This window comes from Felis catus, chromosome B3 (assembly GCF_018350175.1).
Source record: "Felis catus isolate Fca126 chromosome B3, F.catus_Fca126_mat1.0, whole genome shotgun sequence".
Classification (NCBI taxonomy): Eukaryota; Metazoa; Chordata; class Mammalia; order Carnivora; family Felidae; genus Felis; species Felis catus.
In genome coordinates this window covers 36976746-36999242 of record NC_058373.1, presented here as the reverse complement: position 1 = coordinate 36999242, position 22497 = coordinate 36976746, and the positions used below count along the sequence as shown (strand labels likewise).

The 22497-nt window shown below is 51.1% G+C and overlaps 1 protein-coding gene and 1 long non-coding RNA gene across 3 annotated transcripts in view; one reads left to right on the top strand and one right to left on the bottom strand.

Annotated features, from left to right (window-relative positions):
- Positions 1-15599, bottom strand: part of ITGA11 (integrin subunit alpha 11) — a 127078-nt gene extending 111479 nt beyond the window's left edge. Inside the window, exon 1 of the mRNA XM_023255135.2 lies at positions 15449-15599. Coding sequence (XP_023110903.2) covers positions 15449-15500 — 52 coding nt within the window. The 5' untranslated portion in view covers positions 15501-15599. The remainder of the gene's footprint in view (positions 1-15448) is intronic.
- LOC102899263 lies at positions 13806-21091 on the top strand. Of its 2 annotated transcripts, none has more exons than XR_006599066.1 (4): positions 13806-14424; positions 17906-18018; positions 18385-18599; positions 19098-21091. It is a non-coding gene; the product is annotated as an uncharacterized LOC102899263 (long non-coding RNA). The 2 variants fall into 2 exon arrangements; XR_006599067.1 differs by lacking the exon at positions 13806-14424 and adding an exon at positions 14453-14903.
- Positions 21092-22497: the final 1406 nt, after the last annotated feature.

Below are 22497 nucleotides of genomic sequence, written 5' to 3'. Positions count from 1 at the left end.
AAACTTAAGTTTCATAGCAATTATGGCTTAGGATTAGGGTAAATTTAAAAATTAAATTGATTTAAAGTCAATTTAAGGAAAATTATTAAGTGAAAATAGTGTATTACACAGCTATGGCCAAAGTCCCGTGAGCAGGACATAAAAAGCAAGGATGGGGCGCCTGGGTGGCTCAGTCGGTTGAGCGTCCGACTTTAGCTCAGGTCAAACCCACGGTTTGTGGGTTCAAGCCCCACATCGGGCTCTGTGCTGACCGCTCAGAGCCTGGAGCCTGCTTCAGATTCTGGGTCTCCCTCTCTCTCTGCCCCTCCCTCTGCTTGCACTCTGTCTCTGTCTCTCTCTCAAAAATACATAAACGATTCAATTTTTTTTTTAAAAAAAGCAGGGAAGAAGTGGGTTTTCAGGTGATCAAACCTGGATTTGGACTCTGGCTCTCTTGTTCGGTGGCAGTTGTGTGACCTTGGGCAAGTCCCATAGTCTCTAGGGACTGCAGTCAGTGGAGTCAGACTGCCTGGGTTCAAATCCCAGGTTGACTTTATCATCTGGGTGATCTTGGGTAAGTTCCTTCACATCTACATGCCTCAGTTTCTCGTCCCTAAAATGGGGGACTAGCACCCCTCTTACAGGATTATTGAGAAGACAAGCAATTAGAACAAAGCCCGATTCCTGGAAGCCCTCTATGAATGTTATCAAGCATTACTATTGTTAAATGTAATAAATTAACATTTATTCGGCTCCCTGTCCCTACCGGACATTTTGCAGTGATCAGCATCATCTCTAATTTTTCCTACTAATCCCACATGGTGGGCATCATCATTTCCATTATATATCCTAGAGAGAGAGGAAGTGACTTGTCCAAAATCACACACTTAGTAAGTGTCAGCGCCGGTATTCAAAGCCCAAGTCACAGCAACGTGCCGCTCATATGAACCTCGCTGGGCTCAGACTCAGCCTCTCCACCTGTGTGACGGGTTTCACGTCATCTCCCAAGTCCCCAGGGCCGGTTCTGGTCCAGTGGCACCCAGGGATTGGACCGTAACCTGGGATCTACCGTTTGGTCCCTGCCATCTTCTCCGGGCACCGCCAGCTCCCTCCTCCGAACTAAATGACATGGTCACATCCTGCGGTACATGGGTGATGTCTGAATCACCACCCTTTTGTGGGAAACCGAGCATTTTAAACTTGTGCTCTCCCCGCCTTGTTTCCTGGGAAGTCTCATTATATACATCGGTTGGCGCTGTGTAAAAACAAGGCCTTTCTCACGTCTCCTCACGTCCTGAGTCATAGTCATAATACCGAATAGCACGGGGCCAGCTGGGCCGGCCTGGGCTGTCTGCTGTGAACTGATGTGCCCCTTCCAAGGCCCTCCTCCCTCAAGAGCCCCTCTTCCACCTCAGCAGCCCTCCTTGTCCTGCCCACCTGCAACTGCCTGTTGCCTCTCCTTGTCTGGAAAGAAAGCCTTTAATCTAAAACCAAATGGCCTTGGGAGTGTCAGGGCCGAGCACATGCCCACCCAGGGGCCTGGCCTGTTGAGAAAGGTGACTGGAACCAGGGCGATACTAACCTCAGTGGGGATTAGTTAATGGGATTTCAGGAGGTTGCAGGCTTGAGTGAGTTTTCATTGATCGATTCATTCATTCCACAACCATTTACTGCTTGTCTCCCGCGGCCAGGCACTGCTCTGGACCCTGGGAGACAGAAGTAAACACAACATACACGAATCCTTGCTCTCCTGATCACATTCTGTTGGAGGAGACAACAGACAAGGTGAAAAAATAAACAAGCCACGATGCTAAATAAGGAGAGATACCTCAGAGAGACTGAAGCAGGGGAGGGTGTTTATGTCTGTGCGTGTAACGCAGGGGGAGGTTGACATTTTCGTCGGGGGAGCCATTAAATGCCTCCGTGAGAGGCTGATGTTGGAGGAAAGGCCTGAAGTAAGTGAGAGAAACTCTTTGGTGAGGAGCCCCCCAGGCAGAAGGAACCACAAGTTCGAAGCCCCAGATGCTTGTTGTGGGGAAGAACCTTCCAGAGACTGTGAGGGTGGAGCAGAAGGAGCAAGTGGGGGAGGAGTCAGGATGAGGTCAGAAAGGCAGGGGAAGCTAGATCAAACGGGGCCTCTTACTCAGAGGAGGGACATGACATGATCTGACCTACATTCCAGCAGCATCCCTCTGGCTACTAGGGGGGTTGAGCCTCAAGGGTCCAGGGCAGAGGCAGGGGGACCAGTTAGGTGGCTCTTACTGCCAGCCACAGGAGCCTTTCTGGGTCCCCCCAAAGTGGCCCCCAGACAACTGCCTGCCTCCTGGCCCTGGTCCTCCAGGCTGAGTGAGTGGAGATGGGAAGGCCGAAGGCATGGGGGCTTTCAGAGCACCGATGATGTGGGCCCAGTGGGCAGGCTGGGGTGTGGTGGGGAGAGCTAGTTTTAAGATGAGCAGAACGCAGGCAGAGCCACACGGAAGAGAGAGAAAAGGGCAGGGACCATCTTGGCGACACTTCGGACACATTCGGGACAATCGGCAGGGCCTCTCACTGAGGCTGCCAGTGTCTCTGCCCCTGGCTGGCCTCACCGTCAGCAGCAAGCACATTCCACAGCTGATGTTTGGCTTGTGGTCTGGCCTGGCCCTCTCTTTGGCTTCTTCTGCTCTGAAAGGCTTTTAAAATCAAAATCTGGGTTCTCTTTAAGTTTGGGGCATGAATCACTGCTTCTGGGCCTGGACAGGGGCTGGAGGCCGGGAGGCCCCATCCGCGGGTGCTTCCTCTCACTTAGGCCTGCGTGCATTGTGTCACTAAGCACGTTTGTGTGACAGGCTCCCAGTCAAAGCACTCGGAGTCGGACTCGCCTCCAAGCTCCCGGCCAACATTTCCAATTGCCTGAGGGCCCCCTCCACCAGCCCTGAGAGCCCCGCAAAGTCAGCATGTCTAGAACGGACTCGACTTCCCCTCCTCCGACCTCCTCCTCCGCACAAGCCAGTGGTGCTGCCGCTTGGCCTCCCTGACACCTTTCTTCCCCAGATGACCAGGCCCCGCTCCATTCTGTCCCTCCAGCCTCGTTCTTCTCCTTTCATCTTGCCACCTCTCCACCAGGCTCTGGTGGCCCCTGGGTCACTCCACGTCTGTCTTACCTCATTCCACCTGGTCTCAGTTGTCCTGTCACATTCACCCTCCTCCGTCCCCCAGAACTTCTCAAAACACAGATTCAAACACGCCACCACCCTCCCTCAGAAGCCTCCAATGGCTCCCCATCTGCTAAATCCAATGTCTTAGCTGGCATTCAGGTCCCCTCTCAGTGCCTCGGCCCTGAAGGTGTTCCCTTCTCTCAGTTCCCCGTGGCACACCCTCCAATATCCCGCTGACCAACATCACGCCGACCAACATCACGCCCTTTGCCCAGATACACTCTCTACCCCTCCTGCATTTGCGATCTCTTTCCCAACTCTCAAATCCCAGAGTCTTTTCTCTGTGTGACTTCCCCCCTTATATTACAGTTATTTATACAAAGGCCCTGTCTCTCCCACTAAACCATAAACTCATCGGAGGACAGGATGTATCTCTTATCTTTTACCCACTAGAGCACTGAGCACAGGGCCCGGCTCACACAGGTCCCTGTGTTAGGACCCCCTGGGGGTACACGTGCAGAGAAATGTAAGACATTATCTTGCCCTTAAATACCTTTCTGTTTAGGGGCGCCTGGGTGGCTCAGTCGGTTAAGCATCCGACTTCGGCTCTGGTCAGGATCTCGCGGTCTGTGAGTTCGAGCCCTGCATCGGGCTCTGTGCTGACAGCTCAGAGCCTGGAGCCTGCTTCGGATTCTGTGTCTCCCCCTCTCTCCGCCCCTCCCCTGCTCAAGCTCTCTCTCTGTCTCTCAGTAATAAATAAACGTTAAAAAAAATTTTTTCTGTTTACTCGGATAGACAGTTCTTACATATTTAATACATATTAATCAAGCATCTACTGTGGCGCTTGGTGAGAGCTAGGGACACCGGGAGTGGTAGGAGATGTGGTCTCTGCTCTTAGTTCGGTGGAGGAAGATGTGCAACCAATTACAATACTGTATGGTCAGTAAAGTGCAGGGTGTCTTGAGATCATACAGGTCTCCAAGGTCTCATTGAGGGGCTAAGGTGAGGCTTCCAGGAGGAACTGGAGCCCAAGTGGAGACCTGAAGAATAAGTAGGAGGCAGCCAGGAAAAAGGAGGAGGCAGAATGGGATCTAAGGAACAACATGAATGAAGGCCAGAGTGAGCTGGTGTGCCTGGAAAACTAAGCTCGGTCTGGTGGGGGCCCTCTGGGAGGGTGTGGGTGCTGGTGCATGTGGTGCTGCTCCGGGTGGGTCCTGAGCACAAGCCAGGAACAGCTATTCAGGGTCTGGTTAGCTCTGCCAACCTGATGGCAATAGGGAGCCACTGAAGGTTTTAAGCAGGGGAGTGACGACACTACTTTGTATTTTAGCTTTACCTTGGCTGCTGTTGAAAACGGTCTGATGGAATGGGGGTCAGGGAGACAATGACACCTGAGTTGGGCTGGGGCCTCAGGGAGGTCCCAGAGCCCTCCTGCTCTGTCCCCAGATCTTTCTTCCTGACGGAGCATCCCTTTCCCACCCCACAAGGCTTTGCTTTGCCTGTGCCCCATCCTGAGTTGGGGGCTTCCTTCACTCGAACACTGACAACAGTTTCAGCAGGCCCCAGAATCAGAGGGTTGCAATGATGCTAGCTAGGGGGCTTCGTCTAACCCCTGCTGGACACCTCCCATCCCGCCCCCAACCCCTGTGCCTCTCCATCTGTCTGTTGGCAGTTCTGACCAGGATCCTCAGCAGATCAGTGTCCTCCAAAGCCCCTCTTTGGCTTTTCTGGGTTTCCTGCTTGGGGCCCAGTGCCCAGTAGCTCATGGCTTTGTAGGAGACACAGAGAGGGTCTCCAACGATCAACCCCCCACGTGCCAACTCCCACCCCCAAATTCCACCTTGTGCTCAGCCTCTCAAACTTTGACTCCAAGCTGGGTTTCCAGCCCAGCCTGGCTATGAATCCTGCGCCAGCTCAGGCTGGGTTGGGGGTGGGGGTGGGGGTGGGGGTGGGTGTGGACTGGAGGAACTGGGGCTCAGGAGAACTGGTGAAATCTTGGCTTCACCACTGGCTGTTGTGTGACCCTGGGTAAGTCATTCCCTTCCCGGACGGTGCTTTCTCTTCTGCTTCACTGGGGACTGGGCTTAGAGTTCATCAGTGATTCTCAGCCATGGCTGTCTGTTGGAATGACGGGGGAGTTTTAAAAAACGTGATGCTGGGCTCTAACAGAGAGTGATGATGTGTTCTGGGGTGGGGCCTGGGCAAAGGTTCTGTTTTATGCAGGCCGCCATCCCCTTGTTCATCCAGGATGAAGGACGCTGGATTTGCTGATCGTCTGCAATATCCCATGACAGACCAAGATGGGTGGGGCAGAGTGGGCAAAAAGCCCGAGGAGTGTCCCCTCATAAAGTATCGGCCCACAGGACCACAGCAGTACAAGTACCTGACGCTGCAGAAAGGCCAGAAAATTCAAGTTTTGGCCTCATGCATTCAGCAAGGTGGCTACTCCAGAGCCTAGCGCCAAGTGCTTGGAAGGTCCCCCCCCCAAAGGTTCTCAAAGTGGTCTTGGGCCAGTAGTAGCTGGAGAGGGAAGCATCTTTTGATGTCCACGGCTTCAAATGCATCCCGCAGGCCTCACTCCGCCTTTAGAACTGTTTCATGGGACACCCCAGCATCGTGGGCACCAGCACTCTGCACGAGCCCTACAGTCTGTATGTGATCTGCGCCTTCCTGCTCCCACCGTGTCCCCCGAGGAAGAGGCTGTGCCTTATCTAATTTGAAATCCCCAGAATCTGGAGGTGTAGTGGGTGCTCAGTACACGTGAGTCAAATGGACAAGCCACTCAGTTTCTTCATTTGTAAAGTGGGATCATGGTGCCTCCCTGCCAAAGTACAGGCCTGTGGGGAGAACCACATGAGCAGGCTGGCTTCATGGGTGTGCGACCTGAGCAGCTGCTCAGGGCCCTACACTCAGAAGGGCCCACACTTGATTTAATGCTCTGTGGTGGCCATCCTGGAATTCTTAATCTTTTTAAACGAGGAGCCCTGCGTTTTCATTTTGTACTGGGTTTTGCTGATGATGTGGCTGGCCTTGCACGTGTGGAAGACGGTGTGAATAAACCCAGAGAAGAGCCCTGCCTACAAATTATTTGTGGGACTTTATGATCGCCACCAGCTACTGGATCTGAGAGGCTATTAACTCCAGGGAAAGACCAGTTCTGGGAGAGGAAGAAAACATGGGCGCTGCTTTGTGACTTTTCTGGTAGGAGGGGGCAGTGGTCTGGGGCAGTGGCCTGGGGATGGCCAGGCTGAGAGAGAGAACTGTGGGGGCCAGGGAATACCAGAGGTCTATAGAGAATGATTTCAATGATCTTATCCCACCTGCCTGCTACAGATGTAGAATTTCTACCATTAGAACTTCATTCCTTTGCCTGAAGCATTGCTTGCTCCTTAAATTAGGTGTAGCAAATTAGATTCCTAACCTCATCTTTGGCCAGAGAACCTGCCTCTGAGTTCCCATGTGATCTTGGGAAAACTGTTAAGAGCCTCGGTTTCTCCATCTACCTAATGGACATACTAGCCATGGCAGGGCCTCTAAGCCTCATTTGGCCCCTCCTCATTGATAGAATGAACATATGGAAATGCTCATCAGGAGCTGCACCCACTTGCTCAGTTTGGGTTTTTTTCCCCATGGACTTCCTGAGGCACAGCCCTCCCAATCTGCAAAGACATGGGCCTAGGAAATCTGCAGGGTCAGGATTTCTGATAGCCTGGCCCAGCTGGGTGATGCTCTGGAGGAAGAAAACTATCAACCCCAGCTGCAGAGGCAGGAACCCCTTCTCTGTGTCATCCTGTTTGGAATCCTGGAGTATGTTGCTATAGCAACTTGCCTAACTCACCCCACATGCCACGTGGAAAAGCCTCTGTCTGCTCTAGTGCATCACCCAAGCCACAGACGGGATCCTTCTAACTTACAGGATGGGGCCTCCGTCATCCACAAGGGCTGGAAGAGTGGGCCAAGTGGCTGGACCACGTGAAGGCAGGTCCCCAGACTCAAATATTTAGTCTGCTGGTTGGCCTCTGCACCTGACATTTTACCATCAGCCCCTTGTCCCTTGAGCTCAAGGTACAGTCCAGTTAAAATGCAAACCCCTTCAGGTAGGACACATGAAATTGTCATCACTCATTAGTGCCCTTCAGCCTGAATTAAATCCTTAGGTCTGGGGCTCAGAGCAGGTTTTGATTAGGGGAATAGGAGAAGAGAACTGCTCAGCCCGGACCCCGAGAAGGGACTGGAGAGGGAGTCTGGGGGCGGGTGGCGTGGTCCAGAGCACTGGGAACTTGGGGGCAGCGGGTAGAGAGCCTCTCTCGGCCCTGAGCTGTGAGGCGAGGGAGGGAGAGCCTTGCTTACATTCTGAGGCACCATGTGAGCGTCGCTTCTCATCAGGCCGACACCTTGACTGAGAAGCCAGTGTCTAGCTGAGTCTGAAGAAGGGAGTGGCCACTCCTGGGCTGGTGCCTTTGAGCGGATGGCCATTTGAGCGCTGATCTCATTTTCCCTGAAGACAGCTCCTTCAGCAGGAGCACCTTACTCATCTATCTATGCTCTCCGGGCCCAGTTCCCAAAGAAATATCATGAATGGATTAAGGAAGAGCCACGGCTTGGGCGTCAAACAATCCTGATGCGACCTCTTACTCTATCAGCATGACCTTGGATGAACCCACACGCTCCTCGCGTGTATTCTGGTGATTGCAGTCGTGACTTCATGAGGCAGCAGCAGGGCCTAAGTGAGATGTGAGAACGTGGTCAACACAGCGGACGGCATCAATCAAATGACGCACGGTGGGAAGGGGATACCTGCTGCTGTTAACCGACGGCTGACTGGGTGCCAGATGCTGCTCGAAGCACTTGATATGAGTGAGCCACGTACAGATCATCGGACGTTTAGCACGTACCAGCCTGTGATGTTGTTTTTCTCCCCATTACACAGATGAGGAAAAATGAGGCCCAGAGGGGCTTCTCCAGGGTTTGCCGAGGAGAAAAAGATTTGAACCCGGGCAGTTGGGCTCCCAGGCCACGCACATGGTGATCGCTGCTGCTGTTCAGGAAGCACGTGGGTGAACAACGAAATGAGGGACAGAGGCAGGGAGGCAATGTGACCACCCTGGCTTTTCCCTCCAGGTGGGATTTTATTGACGCTGGGACTCAGGTCATAAAAACATGAAGGGTATGAAAGCCGTTCCATGGAATGGAACATTCTGGAAAGCTTATTTAATTGGGGTTTACAAGAGGACCAACTCCAGCCTCTTGCCTCCCCTTCTCCCCACACTGGTAACAAACTTCTGGGCTTTCAGCTAAGAATTTGTCCAGCTGGGATTTACATGATGGGGGTTGGACCCCCACCTGGACCACAGCTCCCTCTAGCAAGCACTCCACACTGAGGGCATGTGGGTTCGGAGTCAGTTGGAGGCCATCGTATACCTCAACATAATAAAGGCCACATATGACAAATCCACAGCCAACATCACACTCAATAGTGAAAAACTTTTCTTCTGAAATTAGGAACAACACAAGGCTGCCCAACCTTGCCGCATAGTATCCAAAATCCTAGCTACAGTCACCAGACAAGAAAAAGAAATAAAAGGCATCTCAACTGATAAAGAAGGAACACTGCCACTATTTGCAAATAACATGATATATATAGAAAATCCTAAAGGCTCCACCAAAAAGCTATTAGAATTAATAAATGAATTCATTAAAATTGCACGATATAAAATTATTAGACAGAAATCTGTTGCATTTTTATACACTAATAATGAGCTAGCAGAAAGAGAAATCAAGAAAATCCTATTTGCAATTGTATCAAAAAGAAGAAAATAACTGGGAATAAATTTAACCAAGGAGGTAAAAGACCTATACTCTGAAAACTGTAAGGTATTGATGAAAGAGACTGACGATGAACCAATAAGTGGAAAGATACAGCATATTCATGGACTGGAAGAATTAAGTGTTAAAATGTCCACACTACCCAAAGCAATGCACAGATTCAATGTAATCTCCATCAAAATACCAATAGCATTTTTCACAAAACTAGAATAATCCCCAAATTTGTATGGAGCCACAAGAGATCCGAATAGCCAAAGCAATCTTGAGAGAGAAGAACGAAGCTGGAGGTATCACAATCCTGGATTTCAAACTATACTACAAGCTGTAGTAATCAAAACAGTATGGCACTGGCACAAAAAATAGACACATAGATCAGCGGGACCAAGCAGAGAGCCCAGAAATAAACCCACGTGTATATGGTCAATTAATCTATAACAAAGGACAGAAGAACATACAATGGGAAAAGACAGTTTCTTCAATAAGTGGTGTTGGGAAAACTAGACAGCTACATGGCAGGGAAGGAAGGAAGGAAGGAAGGAAGGAAGGAAGGAAGGGAGGAAGGGAGGGAGGGAGGAAGAAAGGAAGGAGGGAAGGAAGGAAGGAAGGAAGGAAGGAAGGAAGGAAGGAAGGAAGGAAGGAAAGGGAGGGAGGAAGGGAGGAAAAGAGAAGGAAAGAAGGAAAGAAGGAACAGGAGAGGGGAGGGGAGGAAGGAAGAAAGAAGGGAGGGAGGGAGGGAGGGAGGGAGGGAGGGAGGGAGGAAGGAAGGAAGGAAAGGGAGGGAGGAAGGGAGGGAGGGAGGAAGGGAGGGAGGGAGGAAGGGAGGAAAAAGGAAGGAAAGAAGGAAGGAAGGAAGGAAGGAATGGGAAGGGAAGGGGAGGGGAGGAAGGAAGAATAGAAGGGAGGGAGGATGGGAGGGAGGAAGGGAGGAATGGGAAGAAGAGGGGAGGAAGGAATAGAAGGGAGGGAGGAAGGGAGGGAGGATGGGAGGGAGGAAGGGAGGAAAAAAGGAAGGAAGGAATGGGAAGGGGAGGGGAGGAAGGAAGGAAGAATAGAAGGGAGGGAGGAAGGAAGAATAGAAGGGAGGGAGGGAGGGAGGGAGGGAGGGAGGGAGGGAGGGAGGGAGGAAGGAAGGAAGGAAGGAAGGAAGGAAGGAAGGAAGGAAGGAAAGAAAGGGAGGGAGGAAGGAAGGGAGGAAAAGAGAAGGAAAGAAGGAAGGAAGGAACAGGAGAGGGCAGGGGAGGAAGGAAGAAAGAAGGGAGGAAGGAAGGAAGGAAGGAAGGAAGGAAGGAAGGAAGGAAGGGCACCCCTTATAAAAAAATAAACTCAAAATGGATTAAAGCCCTAAATGTGATACCTGAAGCCGTAAAACCCCTAAAAGAAAACATAGGCAGTAAACTCCTAGACATGGGTCTTAGCAATATTTGGGAGGGTCTGTCTCCCGAGGCAAGGACAACAAAAGCAAAAATAAACAATTGGGACTACATCAGACTAAAAGCTTTTGCACAGCAAAGTAAACCATCACCAAAATGAAAAAATCCACATCTACTAAATGGGAGAAAATATTTGCAAATGATGTATCTGATAAGTAGTTAATACCCCCCAAAATATAAGAAGTCATTTAAAAAAAAGCAATCTGATTTTAAAACGGGTAGAGAAACTGAATAGACACCTTTTCCAAAGAAGACATACAGATGGCCGATGGGCACATGAAAATATGCTCAATATCACTCATCATTAGTGAAATGCAAATCAATACCACAACGAAGTATCATCTCGCACCTGTCAGAATGGCTATCATCACAAAGACAAGAAAAAACAAATGTTGGTGAGGATGTGGAGAAAAGAGAACCCATGTGCTATTGGTGGGAATGTAAATTGGTGCAGCCACTGTGGAAAACAGTGTGGCAATTCCTCAAAAAATTAAAAATAGAACTATTTTAATAGTTCTGAACGACCCAGCAATTCCACTATTGGGTATTTACTCCCCCAAAATGAAAACACTAATTCAAAAAGATATATGCCCTCCGTTGTTCATTGCAGCACTATTTACAATAGCTAAGATATGGAAGCAACCTAAGTGTCTATTGATAGACGAATGGATAAAGAAGATGTACTTTGTGTACACAATGGGACATTACTCAACCACAAAAGATAATGAAATCTTGCCAATCACAACAACATGGGTAACACCCAGAGGGTACGGCACTAAGTGAAATAAGTCAGAAAGAGACATATACCATGTGATTTCATTTACACGCGGAATCTAAAAAACAAAGCAAATGAACAAACAGAACAAGACCAATAGACTCATCAATACAGGGAATAAACTGGGCTGCCAGAGGTGAAAGGGATTAAGAGGCACAAACTTCCAGTTATTAATCAAAAAAGTCCTGGAGATGAAAAGCACAGCCTGGGGAATCTAGTCAGTAATATTGTAATCACTTTCTGTGGTGGCAGGTTGCAACCACTCATCACGGTGTGCATTTCATAAGACGTATAAATGTTGAATCACTGTGTTGTAACCTGAAACGAATACAATACTGGATATCAGTTGTACTTCTATTAAAAAAAAAAAAAAAACTACTATAAAAAAAACACAAAGAACTAAAGAGGCAAGCCAGCTCAGACCACAGTTTTGTCCTAAGCAAGGAGGAGAGAGGATGGAAGGGAAGTTGCCTGCTGCTGAAGGAAGCTTCCCCTCCAGGAGGGGGGAGAAAGAGCTTCCGGGGAGGTCAAAATGAAGGTGAGTCGCTGTCTGAGTTCCGTAGGGGCCCACGGCCCTGTGTGGGTGGGCGGGGACAAGGAGAACAGCAAGGAGATAGACATCCCATCTCTGGGGGGCCACGGTGGGATAGACGCTGGCCACAGTGAATAACTACAAAGAAGGTGATACTCCACTGCTCTTTTCAGGGGCCCCGAGACCCGCATGTGGAAGGGTCCAGAAGCTCCTCAGCTGAGAGGCTTGGCTGACAAGCCCCACAGCTGGAGAGCCAGGCTTGGATCCTTTTAGTCTTTGCACATCCACGGTGCCTAGTACTGTGTTTTTTTTTTTTTTTTACCAGACCAGGATTTTCTGCTGAGTAAGAACCGCCCCCCACCCCCGGCTTCCACAGGGACACACAAGGGCCATGCCGCATGGTATGGTTCTTCTCCACGCCACAAAATACCACAAGACACTCACACTAAGATTGCATTGACTTCATGACAGCCTCAACCGAAACAAACAAACAAACAAACAAACAAACAAACAAATAGAATCCCTCAATTCCCATCATGATCAAGACTTCGGGCCAGGTCTTTAGGAGAGGGGCTGGGAAAGTTTGGGTCTATTTGGGGCCTTGACATGTATGTCTTCTCCAGCACCCTCGCACGTAGCACTTCCTTTAGACCTCTCCTGTGGACTTGAGTTTGACAGCTACAATTCCGTGCATCCTTCCATCCCTTACTGTACGGTCAGTACCTTCAGTCCTAAGCTGCTGCTGCTGCTGGAGAAGAAAGACAACCTCCCTGAATGCTTAATATGTGCTGAAACTTTCCAAGCACTGTATTTACACTTATTTAATCTTTGGATAATTCTGTAAAGTCTCTTATTATCATCCCCATTTTGCAGATGAGAAAGCTGAGGCACAGAACCACTTGGTAATTTGCAAAGAGCACAGAGTCCTAACTGGCAGAGGCCAGACCCAGTCCAGGGAGTGAGACCCCCAGGCTTTCACCCCCACGCTGTGTCTGATCTCCCTGTGTGCCTTTATGGAGCACTGCAGACAATAGGTGCTCAGTAAAGATTGAGTTTTAAAGAATCATTACTCATGAACCCTTATTACAGATATGTTATGATAGAAACTTCTGATCAATGGATCTGTTTTACCTGGATGTCAGCTACAAAAGTCTTTGGGTTTGTCTATTTCCTATTCCTTCCTTCCATCCTTCCTTCCATCCTCCCTTCCTCTTCCCTTCTTCCCTCCTTCTTTTATTTCCTTCCTCCCTTCCTTCCTTCCCCTTTCCCTCCTTCTCTCTCTCTATTCCTTTTTTCTTCCTTTCTAGTTTCGCCCACCCATCACCTTGCCCAACTTACAGCAGAAGCTCTGGCAAGATACAAGCTCCAAACTCATAATGGCTTCCACGTGCATTCACTCCCAACTTGGCCTGTGACAGGTTCCCTGCTCAGCCAAGCTGTGCCGTCACCATCAGGCAAGCTTCCTGGTAATCCTCACATTGAATCCATGTGATGCACCATTGGGAGACTGACATCAATCTTGCTCTGGAGCCAGGGGGATGGACCCACTGACCCCCCCCCCCAACCCCCGCCCCAACCTTTCCAATTTTGGGTCCAAAATAGAGTCACCTTTGTGGTTTAAAATATCTTTTTTTTTTCTCTCTCTCTCTTTAATTAGTCCCAGGAAATAACACTCTAACTTATAAACAATCCTACTTTGAGGCCTCTCCACACTCTCCACACCCTTTCAAGGCTCTCCTCCCCTCAGGAAGCCTCCTTTGCTAATCAAGTGGAACTGAACTTCTCTTGTGTGAACCATAGTCCTTAGCTTTTCTGTGCTGTTCACTCCTAATCCCTCTATTCAGCTTCCTCTGGCCTTGCCTTACTCCCAGCTCCAGGCAGGACCCAGACTGCGCACATACTTGGTCCCCACGCCCAGTTTCTTGCAAGCAGATGTCGTCGTTCCAACATTGATTGATATGTTTAATGAATCCCATATTTTAAGAACCCAAACTGACCATACATAACTTAAGGGTGGTTTTTCTCCATTTAAAGGGAATTCTGAGTCACAAATCCTGTCCCTGTCCTTCACCCCACTCCCCTAGCGCCCCCCCCCCGCCCCCACCATTCCTGCTCCAGTAAACGACATTAACAACCATGGCTTCTGCCCTGCTGTGCACCAAGCCCTGTGTTGAGGACTTTTCTGACAGTGCCTCACTTAATTATCTGGAGTACTTTATGAACTCGGTCTGAGTTTCTATCTCCGTTCCACAAAAAAGGAAACCTGTTGGAGAGATTGCATATTGTGCCCAAGACTGTACAGCTAGTGGGCAGCAGAGCCAGGATGGAAGCGCTCTGATTCCAAAGACTTCATTCTTAGCTTTCCGAGGTCCAGACTTTCTCCATCTCAGGCCCGGTGGGAAGATTCCTCCTATCTGGAGCCACACAGGGCTCCCTTTTCCTAAGACTGGATCTCCCCGTGATTTGAAGACAGTTCCTGGAGTTACCTTCCCTCCTGTCTAAAAGACCTAGAGTGGACTTCACCTCCCCCTGCAGCCGGTTGCTAGACGTATGCTGGCCTGGTGGCCTGATGCCCTCCCCAACACTCCTTTCCCCCAACAACTTAAAGGGGCAATGTTTGCTTCGTGGCTCTAGGATCTGGACTGAAATCCATGGCCAGAAACTCTTTCGACTACAGGCCCTTCCAGAGTCTCCGCTAGAGACCGATGGGGGGTGCACTTGTTTCCACGGTACCCTGGGACCGCGGTGAGTGAGCCCGGGCTGGGGGGTCGCCACCGGTGCTCCCTGTCTGCTCCCTCCCTGCTGCCCCCGCGTCTGACCCCAGTACCGCTCCAGCCCCAGCCTGACCCATGCGGAAGGGGAGGCGAGGCCGGGCGGCCAGTCCCCGCGGCGGGCTCTGGTCCCCGCCGGGACACTCCACTGCGCAAAGGAGAGGCCCCGAAAGCGGTCGCCGCCGGTAGAACGGCGCCGCTGGCCGCCACCCCGGGTCGGGCCGGGTCGCCGGGGGTGGAGAAGCCCGGGCCGGGTGGCCCCAGTGCGGAGAGCCCAGGGCCCGCTTCTGGCTGCCGGCAGTGCGCCCGGCCGGCCCGAGGTCCTCGCCGCGCCCCGACACCTGGATTGCATTAGGCGGGCGGCGCGCGCCTCGGCGACGGCGGCTTCCCCCGATTATTGAATAACTGCATAATTTCGAGCGCCGTTTGCCCCGTCCCTACCCCGCGTGTCAGGTAAGGTTTCTGGGGCCCTGGACTGCGAAGCTGCGCCCGTCGCCTTCGGCCCGGCCGGCGACCGCTCGCCCCTGGGGCTTCGTCCGACCGCGGCCGGAGGGACTCTGGGCAGCGCTCGGCGCCCAGGTCCCCCCAGCTCTCTCGGGCCGCCGCGCCCGGCTCCCCAAACTTCAGGCGCCTCCCTCCGCAGGCAGAAGGCTCCCGAGGCGGCGCTTGCTCCGCGCGTCCGGACCCCTCCCAGCCCGGGCCACGCGCCCTCCGCGCTCCCGGGACGCCCGAGTCTCCCCGGCGGGGCGCCCGGAGGTAGCCAGCGTGTCCGGCGGGGCCGCCAGCCCGCCGCGCTCCTCGACTCGAGCCTCTTCAGTCTTCCCCAACTCCTCCCCGCACACCCAAACAAACTCCCGGCCCCGAGTCGCCCCGGCGCCCTCTTTTGCGGAGTTTGGCCGTAGACTGCCGCCGCTTCTCGGGGGACCGCGTCTCCCCAGCAGCCAAGCTCCGACCCTCCGAGGGGCTCCCACCGGCGCGCGGAGGCAAGGGGGACGTACCTGGCCACAGGCTGAGCGCCCAGGCCACCAGGAGGCCCCTGGGCAGGTCCATGGCGCGCGGCGGCGGCGGCGGCGGCGGCTGGGGCCGGGTGAGGGGCGGCGGGGCGGCGGGGCGGCGAGCCCGAGCGGCAGCCTCCTCGCGGGCGCCCGGAGCCTGCACTGCGAGCCGCGCGCCCGGCTCCCTGACAGCCGCCGCTCCTGCAGAGGAAGTGGGAGGGCTCGGGCGGCGGGGAGGGGCGCGCGGACACGCTCGCGCCGGGCGCGGGGCCAATCTCGGCCCCTCTGCCACCTGGGCACGCGGCGTGCCGCCCCCCCCCCACGCCCTCTCCGCACCGCCCGCGCCCCTACTCCTCCTATGCCGGGGAGAACCCCCCCCCCGCCCCCCGCCTCCGAGAACCGGTGCGGCGCCTCCCTCCACACCCCGCCACCAAATGCCAAATCTCTGCGGCAAAAGTGGTTTATATTCCCGTTTCTCAGAGGGTTCACAAAGCTCGGAGGGGTATCTCAGGTGGCCCGAAGACATTGGCCACGACTGAGGTCTCCCTTAGCCCAGGGGAGCGGATGTCCCTCAAACGTCAATTCGGAGCCGTCCCTCTCGCCTGCCCTTATCGGGAGCTTGGAATGCAAAGGCCCCGGTGCTGCTTCTGACCCCGGAATGAATGCTGATCCCTGCTCCACCTCCACTCTGTCCGCCCCTCCTACCTGAGGCACCCCAACGCAGCCGGGAGGATCCTGTGCCTACTTTCACGGCGGTGAAGCTGTTCTTTGGAACTCAGCCACCTTCCTTCCCAGCAGTTCAAAACCCCTGACAATTAAATTCAACGCACATTTGTTGCACAAACTTTAAATCAGGCCCTGGACCAGAACCAGGGAGTGTAGAGGCTGGCCTGCCCAGCAGGGGAGAATTGAGGCAGAGGGTGGGATGGCACAGGTGGTGAAAGTGAGAGCAGGGACCCCACATCACTTTCTCAGGAAAGCCTTCCTTCACCCCCACCCCAACCCCCGTCCTCACCAGGTAGGCTCCCCAGGTGCATGATCTCTCTCCCTCTCTTTTCTTCATTATACTTAGGTAAATTAGTGTAATCATTTGATTGACTTTTCTGCCCTTGTCCAGACTGAAAACCCCATTCAGGTAGAAATCTCTGGTTCACAACTGAGCACTCAGCCCTCAGCACCCAGTACCAATAACACAGTAAGTGGGTGGGTGGACGGATGAATAGTTGAATGAGCACAGGTGATGTGTGGGTGCCCAGAGGAATTTTCTCTCTGGGAAGGATTGGAAGGGCTTCCCAGTGGAGTTGGCATTCAGGCTGCATCCTGGAGGATTGAAGTGGGTTTTGAGAAGGCCCAGGTTCACGTGAGTTTAGTAATAGGTGTTGTGCCTGCCTCCCCAACACTGCTCTCTTCTTGCTAGATACCCTGGCTTTATTTCAGTAACCTCACCTCCCTCACTTAGCCACAGACATCGGGGAAAGCTCATTCTATCCCCACAGGGTGTATGTGTGTGTGTGTGTAGGGGGAGGTATGTGGTTTAGGCTGAAATGAATCAGTGTATTGCCACCCCCTGACCATAGTTTAAGGAAGGGAAACATGACCAAGGAAGGCTTTCTGGGAAACAAGCTTTCTTACTCTTCTAAAATGGCCCGTAGAAGGGAGGAAGGAAGGAAGGAACTCTTTTCTCCCTTCTCCTACTCCTACATCCCCTCCCAGGCTGAAACAAAGAATCATGTAGGCCCAGGGGCGCCTGGGTGGCGCAGTCGGTTGGGCGTCCGACTTCAGCCAGGTCACGATCTCGTGGTCCGGGAGTTCGAGCCCCGCGTCAGGCTCTGGGCTGATGATGGCTCAGAGCCTGGAGCCTGTTTCCGATTCTGTGTCTCCCTCTCTCTCTGCCCCTCCCCCGTTCATGCTCTGTCTCTCTCTGTCGCAAAAATAAATAAACGTTGAAAAAAAAATTTTTAAAATAAAGAATCATGTAGGCCCAGAAGTGGAAGGGGTTGGGGTGGAGAAGGGAGATCTGTCTTGGGATGGCAGAATGGAGAACGCAAGTCCACGAGGGTCTTATTGAGCTTCTAGATCAAACCACCTCCTCAGCCTGTTCCCCTGAGGACTTTCCAGTTATACGACCAATGAGTCCGCTTTATTGTTTAAGTGGGTTTGAGTGAGGCTGCTTTGAACCTAGAGCACCCTAACCGGTAACAGTTATCCAATGAGCTGCAAACCACCTCTTCTTGCCTCACCCAATTTCAGGCTTTCTCTGGTGGTTCTCAAACTCCAGGTATTTGGGGGTTGCTTGAAGCACTTGTGAAGATCAGACACTCTTTGCTGAAGGAGATCCCTTTGGTGGGCGTGCTGCTGAGGGTCTTCGTGTAACAATTCTTCTATTTTTCCCCTTCATTAGCGCCCGTTGTCCTCATCAGGGGCATTGGAGTCCTGAATTCGATATGTGTGCCTTTTCAGAATCTGGCAGCATGGGGAGGGGAAGAGATGTGCCCTCCCTCTTCAACATGCAGAACACAGAAGAGAAGCCCACGCTGGAGGCCCCAGGCGTGGAGCTGACAAGACACGACCTGGTATTTATTGATGTAATCATTGTTTATTATTTAATCATTTATTTAAATAATTTATTATTTGATGAGTATTAAACATTTTATCTAAACCTTACAAGGCAGCAGCGTATGGGTGACAAATGCGCAATGCAGATTCAATCTGGAAAAACTCAGAGACTCGGATAAAGGGCTTTATGGAAGCTGGGATTTGAGTTGAGCAATGGTAATGATACTACTAACCCTTTACGTGTATGTAGCATATTTATTTTTCTTGAGATAATTCACATGCCATAAAGTTCACCAGCAACTTTTAGTTTCTCCACAAGGTTGTCATGACCTCCCAAAGAAACTCTGTAATCATTAGCAGCTACTACCCATTCCCTCACCCAGGTCCCCTGGAAACCACGGATCTACTTTGTGTCTGTACGGATTTGTCTATTCTGAACATTGGAATCAGACAAGAGATGGCCTTTTGCGTCTGGCTTCTATCACCTTGTATCCAAGGTTCATCCATATTGTAGCAAGGATCAGTATTTCATTCCTTTTTATTGCTAAATAACATTTCGCTGCATGGATATACCGCGTTTTGTTTATCTACTCATCAGGTGAGATATATTTGCTTGTTTCTACTTTTTGACTATTATGAATGATGCTATGAACATTTGTATACAAGTTTTTGTGTGAACGTATGTTTTCAATTCTCCTGGGTATATACCTAGGAGTGGAATTCTGAGTTGTATGATAACTCTGTGGTTAATCATTTGAGAAACTAATAAACTGTTTCCACTATGGCGTTTACATTCCCACGAGCAATGTCTGAGGGGTGTCCATGGTGTTTTACCAATTTTCAAATCCCTTTCACAACTTCGATCTAATTTAATGTTCACAAGACTCCTGCAAGGAATTATAGTCATTTTTTTATAGATAAAAAGACTGTCCTGGTGAGGATTCTTTCACAAGTAACAGAAACTACACAAAGTGACTCACGCAGAAAAGGCAGTGTATGAGCTTATGTAGACAGGAAGTGCACAGATGGTTGCTGCAGGTATGGCTGGATCAAGAGTCTCAAGTGAAACTCTTGTCTGTTTTCTGTCTTCTCTTAGTTTTACTTCACTCTGCAGTCCTTTCCTGAAGCAGACAAGATTTCTCTGCCTGCTAGGAAGATGTAGCCAGCAGACCCAAACTTACACTTTATGGATGCTAAACAGAAAGAGACAGCCTTCCCTACTCGATCTAGCAGAAAAGCCCAGGGCTTTGGTTCATGCCCACTCCAGAACCAATCAGCACCTGGAGAATATGGTACTCTAATTGGCCCAGTCTGTGGCACACGCCCAGCCCTGAGGAGTTGGGAAGAGAAGGGTGTTATGACTGACAGCTGCAGCAAGATGGCATATCATAGAAGAGTTCCCTAAAGGAAACAGATACAGGGGGATGACAAAGTATGCCAGGCAGAAAAATCCACAGTTGCCAAAGTCCACTTGAGAAATCTAAACTCAAAGTAGCAAAGGATGCACCCGAGATCCCACAGCACCTGCGTGGCAGAACTGGGATTCGAATCCCAATGGACTCACAACTCATCACCGCATCACAGCTGGATGGGGGAAGCAGGTGTTTTAGGCCAGGACTGCATGAACATGGTTAGCCCAGAGACGTCCTGTGGGTGGGATCTGCTGAGCCTTGATCTTGGTCCCAATGCCGAGGGTCATTGACTGGGATTCCTACCGGGATCAAGCCCTGTACACAGCCTGTACCGAATCCAGGAAGTTGTCTTCTGATTTCCATTTCTCAAGCCACAAGTATGTACAGTATTTCGCAGTAAAGAGATCAAAGGGAAGGAGTATGGCCATAATACAAACAGACACGCAGGATGGATGAGGAAACATCCTCTTGAAGAAAAACATCTCATTTGGAGACTACAAGTTGCCTTAAAAGTCTGGAGGTAGCAGTCAACATCCTAGCTGAAAGGCCACTTCTGATGAGTGAAAACCTTGACCATGGACCAGACAGGAAGAGTGACATCAGGAACAAACGTCACAGTGACAACAGTATGAAGAACAACTTGCCTTCAACTGAGTACTCAGTATGGACGAACTATAACTCCTGCATCATTTCCTTTAGCCTCCTGCGTGGCCCAGGGCATCGTCCAGGAACTTCTCCCCGGCCCTGGCTGGGCTGGGACGTCAGAGAGAAGTCATGAAGGTTAGGGTCTGCATGGAATGCACCAGGGTAAAGATGGGCTTACAGAGGGCTCTCTGGAGAGTCTCAAACAAAGACAAGGAGCAGAGAAAGGGATTCCCAACAGTGCACAGGGACCAGATGCGAGGGTGCCTTTGGGCCAAGGGACAGGAACTGAGCCATTTGATAAGCATATTCCTGTGAGTGTGTTTGGGCCGAACACAGGTACACACACCCATGCAAACAGTCACATGCGTGCATGTGTGTCCGTGCCAACAATAAACACACTCTTCCCCTCCAGCACAATCCAAACCCATGTTGAGGAAGAGAAACATTTCTCCAAGCACGCTTCAAATGTACCGATTACCCTATGCCTTTTGGGGATAGCATTTCCCATGATTTTTTAGAATATTGTTGGTTCCTCATCGTTCTTTCTCCCACTTTCAGATGAAACCTAAGCATCCATGTCTCAAATGCCAGGGACAGAGCTCCCAAAGGACACCCTTTGGTTCGAAAAAAAGCCATAAAAAGCTTTGTTATTTGTATCCTTTTCTTTACTTTGGGGGCAGATCAAATTCCAGCAGGTAAATCCTAGGGATTTTGCAGGGGGGTGAGGTTGGTTAAAAAAAGATAAGGGTGGAAATAATTTTGGCCCCATTGTGAGATATTTTTAATCAGCCTTCATTTGATAGGTAATGAGCTGTTTGTGAGTGAGATGGGGGAAGGGCAGGGAGGGTTGTATCCATATAAGTCAGGAGGACAGAAACCTGTGGCCTTTGACCAATTCAAAGGCTCTATGGAGGAGGGGTCAACACCTCCCAGATCATCTTTCAGACACCTCCACCTGCTCCCCCCAAGATATTGTGTGCTTTCATGTGCATTGCTTGAGTTTCCGTAAAGATGTTTCCTTTTTCCAGCCTTAGCCTTGGTGGATTCTGTTCACTGTGCTCACTGCGGAACCTTCTGCTCCCCCCAGCCCCGCCTACTGGGTCAAACCTGTGCTGTGCCTGTCCTTCAAAGCCTGTGCAATGGGACTTACTCCTGCCTTCCTAATTGTGTTTCCTACCTCTCTCCAAAACAATCCATGTGGCCAAGACTAGAACACAACTAACAGGACCAACAACCATCACTGAACGTCACTGACCATGGGCGAGGTACTTTGCTGAGTGCCCTACACCATCTCATCTGATCCCTTGGCCTTTGGTGGGTCTTCTGTTCCCACGGAATGGCTAGCATTGCAGTCACCGTCAATACTCTAATAGATTCCCTTGGCCCTGGCCATTGCTGTGAATGCCATATTCTGAGGCTTCCAACTATGACCTGGAAGGTGTTCTCTGGACCCTGGAGCTCTGTCAGCAGGCTGGGAGTGTTGGGGAATTAGTGGGCGCAGTCCCCAACCAATGACTGATGGGAGCTGGTGGACGAGTACAGCTCAGTTCCCATAGTCCTTACCATGGACTGAATCTTTGGTCCCCCTCCCCAAACTCACACGTTGAATCCTAATCCCTGAGGTGATAGTGTTAGGATGGGGGTGGGGGGGGGGGCTTTGGAAGATGATTAGGTCATGAGCGTGGAGCCCTCATGAATGGAGTTACTGTGCTACAGCTAGGAGGTGCTGTCTATGGACCAGAAAGCAAGGCTCGTGAGACACCGAGTCTGTTGGCATCTTGATCTTGGAGTTCTCAGCCTCCAGAACTCTCAGAAATACATTTTTCTTGTTTATTGGCCACCCAGTCTATACTATTTTTGTTACAGCAGGCCAAACAGACTAAGATATCCCTCCTGAGGGACCACTCTGAGCCTTATTCTACAGTGTCCCAGGGAGCCCTATTTGCCCACAATGGCCACCTGCTCGCTACTGTGTCCTATATTGGCTTCCTTCCCTTCTCTGTCTTATTCCCTTGACAGTGCTTCCTGGGATCACCTCCCCACTGCCCTCAATCCTGAATACTTGCACTTAAATTCTTGTATCAGGGTCTACATCCAGGGGAGCCCAACACAAAGCAGATGGTTTAGAGGAGTCAAGCACCTGGACCCAAGTTTTGTAGCTAGAAAGTGACATAGTCAGCCCTTGAACCCAGGGGATACAGGTGGGACACTGAAAGAGGCTCCACATTCTCCTGCCTCCAGACTTTCTCACATCTGTCCAAGCACCTCTGCTGTTTGAGTTTCTGGCTCCAGGTACACGCTTTGAAAAAAGAAAATTCCGTATGGGAAGTAGATCAACCCATTAAACGATTATCGGCCATCCACTCACGGCACGAACGTATTTACCACGTCATGTTCTTCGCAAGATCCCTGAACAGAGTAGGAGCGTTAACAGGGATG